This window comes from Acomys russatus, chromosome 31 (assembly GCF_903995435.1).
Source record: "Acomys russatus chromosome 31, mAcoRus1.1, whole genome shotgun sequence".
Lineage (NCBI taxonomy): Eukaryota > Metazoa > Chordata > Mammalia > Rodentia > Muridae > Acomys > Acomys russatus.
In genome coordinates this window covers 11,906,574-11,916,241 of record NC_067167.1, presented here as the reverse complement: position 1 = coordinate 11,916,241, position 9,668 = coordinate 11,906,574, and the positions used below count along the sequence as shown (strand labels likewise).

At 44.8% G+C, this 9,668-nt stretch overlaps 1 protein-coding gene across 1 annotated transcript; it reads left to right on the top strand.

The window, feature by feature from the left end:
• Window positions 1-142: 142 nt before the first annotated feature.
• Window positions 143-1,054, top strand: LOC127212562 (40S ribosomal protein S12-like). Its single transcript, XM_051172640.1, has 2 exons — window positions 143-302; window positions 421-1,054. Exon 2 carries the CDS (start codon window positions 649-651, stop codon window positions 1,012-1,014), a length of 366 nt encoding a protein of 121 aa, XP_051028597.1. The 5' UTR covers window positions 143-302; window positions 421-648; the 3' UTR covers window positions 1,015-1,054.
• The last annotated feature ends 8,614 nt before the right edge of the window (window positions 1,055-9,668 follow it).

Sequence of the window (9,668 nt, the reverse complement as noted above, 5' to 3'; positions counted from 1 at the left end):
AGTGTAGGTGACCTGGAGGCCAGGATGATAACAAAAAAACATGAGCGACTAAACGTGTTTCCTGATTCCACTTTCATGAACGGTAAGGCCTTCTCAAATATTAATATCTGGGATTTTTGGTGTTAAATTCTGATTCCCAAATAGTGGCGAATCGGCCAGGGGAAAATAAGGGTCAGAGCTCGATAAGACGAAGGCACAGTTTGCTGGCGCAGGTTGCGGCAGCGCAGCGGTTGCAGGTCCATGGAGCAGTCTGCGGAGGCGGTCCACTTTTCTCTACTTGCTTTCCCGCAGAAAGAGCCGAGGTTACGTAATAATAATGAGAAAGCTCAACCCACACTCACTGCGCGCCACCCATACTCACTGCGTGCCACCCACAGGGAGCAGCCTCGTACCTGAGGTGTCCTAATTTTTTTCCTCTAGGTGGCCACCTGACCACCTCTCCGCCTCCGCAGGACTGGAAACTTGTTAGCTCCTGCGACCTGGCTTGGAAGTTACGTAGTTTTCCATAGTGAAACGGTTGAGTGTTTCTTTAAATCCCTAGGAAAAAACGGCTCTTGCTTCTGCGCAGCGGCTCGAGGGCATCCCAGGTCGGATCCACCTGTAACCCACGCCCCTGGCCAAGGAAGACACTGCCTGCTGGAATTAAGAATGGACGTCAATACTGCTTTGCAAGAGGTGTTGAAGACCGCCCTGGTCCACAATGGCCTAGCTCGAGGAATTCACGAAGCTGCCAAAGCCTTAGGCAAGCGCCAGGCCCGTCTCTGTGTGCTTGCGTCCAATTGTGATAAGCCTATGTACATCAAGTTGGTGGAAACCCTTTGTGCCGAGCACCAAGTCAACCTAATTAAGGTTGATGACAACAAGAAACTAGGGGAATGGGTAGGCCTCTGTAAAACTGATCGAAAGGGGAAACCCCGCAAAGTGGTAGGTTGCAGCTGTGTGGTGCTGAAGGACTACGGTAAAGCATCTCAGGCTAAAGATGTCATTGAAGAGTACCTCAAATGCAAGAAATGAACAACAGAATTGGCTTGTTTTCTTTCAAGTTCCTAAAAACGTAGAATTACCTCAAATTGCTGGAAATAACAGCGCTTGGACTCGCTTTGTAGACCAGGCTGTCCTCGAACTCACAGAGATCCACCTGCCTCTGCCTCCCAAATGCTGGGATTATAGGCATGTGTGCCCAAGGCATGTATGTAAGTATGTGCACATGAGGACACATGCCCTCAGGCCAGCAGTATCTGGAGCTGTCCAGAGCTGGAGTTACAGGCAATTGTGAACCACCTGATGTGGGTGGGTCCTGGGATCCAAATTAGGGTCCTCTGCAAGAGCAGTAACTACTAACCGATGAGCCTGCTCTTCTGCCTCCACAGCTTTTCTATGGTGGCAGTCATGATTAATACTGCAATGGACATAGGTCTGCAGGTATCGCTTTGACATACTGATCTCACTTTCTTTAGATAAATATTGCAACTATCTACTATAGTATTAATATTTTTTTAAGAACCTCCATACTGCTTTCCATAGTGGCTATAATAGTTTACATTCCTGCCAGGAATGTCTGTTTTGGGGAGAGGAGGGGGAGTGGTTTTGGTTTTTCAAGAAAGGGTTTCTCTGTGTAGCCTTGACTGTCCTGGACTCACTTTGTAGACCACGCTGGCCTCGAACTCACAGAGATCCTCCTGCCTCTGCCTCCCAAGTGCTGGGGTTAAAGGCGTGCGCCACCACCGCCTGGCTTTTTGTTTTTTACTTAAATTGAATACATAGATGTTGAATTAAATCTCCCAACACCTTCATCTCCGCCCAAAGCAGGGATTCTCAAAAACATTGTTGTTGGAGAAAGTGAATTTCTACCTAAACACCTGTGAGGTCTGGAGAGGGATCTCTCTAGAATGAGCCATGAATGAGTTTACTAAGTATACAATAAGCAAAAGCAAAACATTAAATAGCCAATAGGAGACAGAGGCAACAAATAATAAAAACATCATCAATTCAGGTGCTCAAAACATCCAGCAAAGACAACTGCTAGCCCAATCGAGAGAGCAGACAAAGAGCAGCATCAAGTCAGGAGCTTTTAAAAATCCAGCAGGAGGGCCAGGCTCTCGGATCCCAGCTCTCAGGAGGCAGAGGCAGGTGGATCTCTGAGTTCGAGACCAGCCTGGTCTACAAAGGGAGTCCAGGACAGTCAAGGTTACACAGAGAAACCCTGTCTCGGGGGAAAAAGGGGGGGGGGACATGCATCACTTCCCATTACTCTGATTTTAGGACAAATTCTTACACACACACACACACACCCAAAAAAAGCCCAACAACCCCCCTAATTTTCTCACTATGGCTCCTGTCTTACGCTTATTGTCTCGCATTCACTAAAATGTAAAATAAATTTTTATTGTTACAGAAGAGAACTGAGGTATTTGGTTTTGTTGTTGTTACTGTTTGTTTAAGACAGGATCTCACTATATAGCCATGGTAGCCTGGAACTCACTATGTAGACCTGGCTGGGCACAGGTGTGGGCACCATGCCCACACCAGGTGGGCACACCATGCCCAGCTATATGTTAAATTATAAAATGAGATATGGGGACTAATGCAATGATCATTAGTTTAATTCTTTAATGTCCTATAACATTAGTGAGTGTGTTACCTACAACAGTCACAAACATACCACTGTCTTTTTTTTTCTAAGTAATTTATTCAGATTACATCTCAATTGTTATCCCCTCACTTCTGTCTTCCCATTCCTCCTCCCTCCCTCTTTCATCCTATTTCTCTCCCCTAGGTCTGTGACAGAAGAGGACCTCCTCCCCCACCATATGATCCTGGTAGCCTGCTTCTCCTTCCTCTGAGTGCCACCAGGCCTCCCCACCCAGGGGAAGTGGTCAAATAGGGGGCACCAGAGTTCATGTCAGAGTTAGTCCCCGCTCTCCACACAACTGTGGGGAATGCACTGTCCATTGGTTACATCTAGATAAGGGTTCTAGGTTTACTGCATGCATTGTCCTTGGTTGGTACAGTAGTTTGAGCAGACCCCCCATACACACCGACCCAGATCCGCCAGCCTTAATGGTCTTCACAATTGTAAGTTTCTAGGAACCCTCTGGATCTTTCTATTTCCCCATTCTCCCTTAACTCTCTCATCTGGAGCCCCAGTAGGAAGTCCCAGTATCTATCCCAATCTCCTGCTAAGTGAAGACTTTCAGGGGACATCCCTGTTGCACTAGTGTCCAGTTAAAAGTGAGTATATACCACGTGTATCTTTCTGGGTCTGGGTTAACTCACTCAGGGTGATCATTTCTAGTTCCATCCATTTGCCTACAAATTTAGGGGTTTCCTAACATCCATTCATATTTAAAGTTTTGGAGAGATCAGATACACAAAGCACATACCTAAACATAATAAAAGCTGTGTACAGCAAGCCAACAGCCTGCATCAAATTAAATGGAGAGAAACTCAAGGAAATTCCTCTAAAATCAGGGACCAGACAAGGCTGCCAACTTTCTCCCTGTCTCTTCAGTGTAGTTCTTGAAGTTCTAGCCAGAGCAATAAGACAACACAAGGAGATCTGTTGAGCTAGTCTGATGTATTTTAATGTTAATTACTGCTCGATGTGTGTGACTGACCTTTTGTTTAATAAAAAGCCATTCCATCTGGGCACGGCAAAGGAGATACGTGGAGCTAAAAGAGAGAGGAATTCGGGGGGGGGGGGGGGGGGGAGGAGACCTACATTAAAAAGAGAAAGGCTGCCATGAGTTAGCTAAGAAACACATGGCCTGCAGCATGGATAAAAAAAATCCAGCCCAGATGAAAAACATGAACAAGTATTTGGGATTATGGGTGGGAGGTAGTTTAATAGAAGTTATTAGAAGCAGATGGCATGGGATTGAGACAGGGATCCCGTGCCTGCCCCACTATAAGAGACAATTTAGAAAATTGATATCTGCCCTGCCCCAGGTTAACTAAGGCTATCTTAAAATATAACAAGTGTCTGTGTCTTGATTAGTTGCTAGCCAGGCCTACAGATAATACTGATAATGCAGATAAGTTTTAAAAACAGTAGAGATCAAGGGGATCCAAATGGGAGAGGAGGAAGTCAAATTATCCATATTCACAGATGATATGATAATGTCATAAGTGACCCCCAAAATTCCAGCAGAGAATTTCTACAGCTGATAAACACCTTCAGCAAAGTGGCTGGATACAAAATTAATTCAAAAAAGTCAGTAGCCTTCCTGTATATGAATGGCAATCGTGCTGAGAAAGAAATTAGGGAAACTACACCCTTCAGGATAGCCACAAGCAATATAAAGTATCTAGGAGTAACTCCTACCAAGCAAGTGAAAGACTTGTTTGGAAAAAACCTTCAAATCTCTGAAGGAAATTGAAGATGACATCAAAAGATGGAAAGATCGCCCTTGTTCGTGGATTGGGAGAATTAAGATAGTAAAAATGGCCATCTTACCAAAAGCAATTTATGGATTCAATGCAATTCTTATCAAAATACCTACACAATTTTTAAAGACATTGAAAGATCAATTCTCAACTTCATATGGAAAAAAAAAAAAAAAGCCAGAATACCTCAAACAATAAAAGATCCTCTGGAGGAATCTCCATACCCAATCTCAAGCTGTACTATAGAGCAACAGTAATTAAAACAACATGGTACTGGCACAGCAATAGGCTGGTTGACCAATAGAATCGAACCAAAGATCCAGAAATAAGTCCACACACATAGGAGCCAAGTCTATTCAATGGTAAAAGCATAGCATCTTCAACAAACCGTACCACTCTCTTAACACGGAGAGATCACACCATCAAAGTTCCTTAGAGTGGCCACTGGGTGGAGGTGCCGCTTTAAGCTAATTGTCAGTAGACTCCTGTCAGGGTATTAGAAGCAATGAACAAGTTGCTATCTTATCTGTTTCCTGGGACAGTATTCCCATGTAATCCAGGCTGACACTGAACCTGCCTCAACTTTCTAATTGCTAGGATTAGAGATATGTGTTGACACGACAATTCTATCTTCAGAGTAAACAGGTTTAGTCTTCTACATTTCTGTTCTTTCTTTCCTTTTGTTCCCCCCCCCCACCCCCCCAGAGTTCAGAGTCCTGCTCTGTGGCCCAGGCGGGGCTCTACCTCAAGGAGATCCTCCTTCCTTGGCTTTGTAAATACTGCAATTATAAACGCAAGCCACCACACCCAGCCAATTTAACCTTTTTTTTTTTTCAGATGATATAATCCAGTAACAAATTACTAAACTTTAAAATTAAATGATTTTGACCAATTCCTTTTATTTTTTCTTCTCCCATTTAAATTCACATTTCATTCTGAGGTAGAGAAAGGAGCCAGCAGTCACAGCACTCTGAGATTCTGTCGATCCTCAGAGAACAATTGCTTGCTTCACTGAGGCTCTTGAAGTGGATGGCTGCCAGAGGCCGAGGTCTCCTGGGACAGAGGCAGGAAGCAGGAGTGGACATGCCAGAGCTTTTCCAGCTCTTCTTCACACATCTACCTGACCTGCTGGGAAACAGCATCTATCCCAATTGTGACTTGTCTTCTTTGGAGGCTGACTTCCGGTCCTGCAGAAAGGCTCGGGCTGTGAAAGCACTCTTTGACCTCAATAAAGGGCCGAGAGTTATCCCTGCTTTCCTTTCTCTTAGTACCTGAGAAAGTTTCAAACTTCCATTTGCATGTGCAGTTCCTCCATCCCCACTCCTGCGCCGCTGAGAGCCTGTGTTAACTCTGTCCTAGTACCCTAGTACGTAGGTCAGAGTCTGGGCTGTGGAGGGGAAGAGTTTCGCTTGCTCCCCCTGGGCTTCTGGCTCTTTCTGCACCAGCATCATTCTTTTTTTTTTTTTTTTTTTTTTTTTTTTTTTTTTTTTTTTGGTTTTTTGAGACAGGGTTTCTCTGTGTAGTCTTGGCTGTCCTGGACTCGCTTTGTAGACCAGGCTGGCCTCGAACTCACAGCGATCCGCCTGCCTCTGCCTCCCGAGTGCTGGGATTAAAGGCGTGCGCCACCACGCCCGGCTACCAGCATCATTCTTGAAGGCTTTGCAACTTTCCAAAGACTTGAAATTCAGTCCACATCTCAATTCAGCCCTCCTCTGCCCCTCCCCCCCAACCCCGAGACAAGAACTCTGTTAGCCCAGGATGGCCTTAAGTGTGCAGAAATCTTTCTCCTCCAGTTCCCCTGGTGCTGGGACTACAGCTTGTGGCAGCATCCAGCTTCTTTCTGAGGTGTTAACCAAAGATCTTACGGGCCTGCCACCAACTTTCTCTTCTTCTGACGGATGGAATGAAACTTGGAATGAAAAGAAGTCTCATTTTCTAATCCTTTTGGTCCTTGGCCAGCTGTTTGCTTACAGACCCACCCACTCTCTCCCTCTTATTCTTAATACTCAGTTCTCAGAAGCCAAATGATACTTTCAATACCCCACCTGGAAATCTCCCAGCCCGCTCTGAAAAGTCATTAGCTATGTGACACAAATATCATGTTGCTACAGGGAGGTTTTTTGTTTTGTTTTGTTTTGTTTTTGTTTTTTGGTGCCCCTTTTACAGCTCTCTGTCACTATTTACTCTCTCTGGCTTCCAGTGACACTGACATTTGTTCCCAGCCTGGGGGCCCTTCACTAATATCCCGAAATTCCTCCACCTCAACAGCCTCTTTGTTTTTCCAGCTCTCACCCACTATGTTCAAACCCCAAAGACACATGATTTAAATCTTCCATGTACCCATATCTGCTACTGATTTCTGTGTCAGTTATTGCTGCATAGCAAATGACTTTAGAAATTAGGAGTCCAGGGGCTGGAGAGATGGCTCAGTAGTTAAGAACACTGACTGCTCTTCCAGAGGACCCAGGGTTCAAATCCCAGCACTCACATGGCAGCTCACAAGTGTCTGTAACTCCAAGGTCTGGCACCCTCACCTAGACATACACGCAGGCAAAACACTAGTGCACATAAAATTTTAAATTTTAATCTTAGAAAAGAAATTAGGAGTCCAGACCAGGCACATTGGTGTGTGCAATCCCAGCACTTGAGAAACAGAAACAGAAAGGCAAGTTTCAGGCCAGCCCATTTGATATTGTGAGCTCCCAGGCCAACCAAGGCTTCATAGTGAGATTCACTCAGTCAGAATAAAAACCAAGGCTGGGAACACAGTTCAGTGATAAACCACTCGACTGGCATGCCTGAGGCCTGAGGATTAAAGGTGCAAGCCTTTAATCCCAGCACTCTGGAGGCAGAGGCAGGTGGATCACTGTGAGTTTGAGACCAGCCTGATCTACAATGTGAGTCCAGGACAGCCAAGGCTACACAGAGAAACCATGTCTCGAAAAACCAAAACCAAACAAACAACAACAATAACAACAAAAGAGTAGGAGGGACTTTGAGGTGAGGGGTATTTAAGACAGCCTGTAGAGATTGAAGAGGTCTTTAGTCTTTGGCACTGCAGCTCTTTAGTGTGGAATTTTAGTTTAGCTCTCAAGCTCTTGAGCTCCTCGGCTCCTTGGCCTTTGGCTTTTTGGACCTTTGGCCTTTTCTTCCTGGGCTGTCATCTGAGCTAATGAGCTTTTTGGGTCTTTTCCATTGGGACGTGAACTGAGTAGGAAGGTCATCTGGGTGGTTCCTCTGCCTCTGTGGGCAGGTTTTTCACCCCAGCATCTGGCTCCTGAGTCCTTATTGATAAAGTAGAATGATCTGGGATTTTCAAATTAAAACACCACACATACACATATATACACACATAGCACACACACACACACACACACACACACACACACACACACACACACAAAGTATACCACACACAAAAACAATAACAAATGTTTACTTAGTAAAGATTAAAGCCTAAACTTCTCGACAAGAAATTAAAATACTTCTGCATGACAGGGGAATTCATTATTTCCAGGACTGTCTGATTTGGGCTCTAAAAAAAAAGTTTCCTACTATCATGGGAAACCAGCCAACCTCTCTAGGGCTCAGCATCCTTTCTAAATTGAAGGACGGTAGCTGGTGTAACTTCTCAGACATTAAAGCATTAAAGTACCCAAGAGAGCCAAGCAGAACCACACTATTTTGCAATTGTAAAGATTCCAGGGGATGCTGATGTTGCTGGCCCCCAAGCTACCCTTTGAGTCAATGCTCTGTGGCCTATTTACTGTGCTTTATGCAGCTGGCAATGTGATGGTCTGTACAATGCTCTCTGCTCCATTATTTCCCATTGTATGGATCCTGCCCATCTCCTCAAGCTTTCCCCTGTGCTATTCTAATAGCCCAAATCTTCACTCTTGCTCCACTGTATTAAAATATTCACTAATTGGGAATTTGCCCTCACTGTCTACAACCATTGACTATAGCAAAGTGTCAGGGTCATGCAAATATCTAATTATCCAGGTTTTTTTTTTTTAACTGTGGATCCTAATTAGCATTAACTGTTAACTTGACACAGCCTAGAATCACCTAAAAAGTCTCTCAACTGAGATGGAGGTGCATACCTTTAACCCCAGCACTCTGAAGACAGGCAGGCAGATCTTGCAAATTTGAGGCCATCCATAGCTACACAGACAAACTGTCCACGATATAGAGGAAAAAAGGAAAGGATGAAGTGAGGGAAAGAGAGAGAAAGGAAGGGAGCAGGGAGGGAGGGAAGAAAGGGAGGAAAGAAGAAAGGAAGGAAAGTCCGTGTCTTTATCAGGAAGTCTGTGGAGGGTTGTGGATTATCTTGATTGACAAAGGGCACAGTACACTGTGGGCACCACCATTCCTGGGCAGCTGGTCCTAGGCATAAAAAAAGGCAGTTAACCCTGAGCCCATGAGAGAACCAGAGAAGGAGCCAGCAAGCAGGACTCCCCCACGGTTCTGGCCTCCATGTTCTTGCCTTGAGTTCCTGCCCCGACATCCTTTAATGATGGATTGCAACCTGACAGTGTAAGCCAACCTCACCCCCCTTTTCTCCCTAAATTGCTACTACAGTGTTTTATCACAGCAACAGGAAAAAAACTAGAACCCTGTGGCACCATGGACTGAAACCAGTGCCTCAACCAGGTGTGGTGGCATATGCCTTTAATCCCAGCACTCAGGAGGCAGGCAGATCCCTGTGAGTTCAAGACCAGCCTGGTCTACAAGTGAATCCAGGACAGTCAAGGCTACACAGAGAAACCCTGTCTCGAAAAACTAATAAAAGAGAAAAAGAAAAAGAAAAGAAATAAAAAAGAAAAGAACGAAGGAGAGAGAGAGAGAAACAAAGAAAGAAAGAAAGGAAGAAAGAAAGAAACCAGTGCCTCACACATGCCAGGCAAGAGCTTTACCAATTGAACAATATTTCTAGCCCTATAGTTTCCTTTCTTTCTCTTTTTCTTTTCTTTCTTTCTTCCTTTCTTTTTTCTTTTTTTTTTCTTATGAAACTTAGTACAGTACTTCACATATAAAAGTACTTAAAAGAATCAACCTAGAAACCTACAAGTAGAACATTAGGATAGGCAGATTTGGGCCCAGGGGTCCCGCTCAAACTAAGGCACCAGCCAAGGACAATACAGGCGGTAAACTTTAAACCCCTACCCAGATCTAGCCAATGGGCAGAACATTCTCCACAGTTGAGTGGAGAGTGGGATATGACTTTCACACGTACTCTGGTGCCTCACATTTGGCCATGTCCCCTGGAGGGGGAGACCTGG

What these genes read in the sequence shown, in the direction of transcription:
- LOC127212562 (XM_051172640.1), top strand. Translation starts at nt 649, where the DNA reads ATGGACGTCAATACTGCTTTGCAAGAGGTGTTGAAGACCGCCCTGGTC.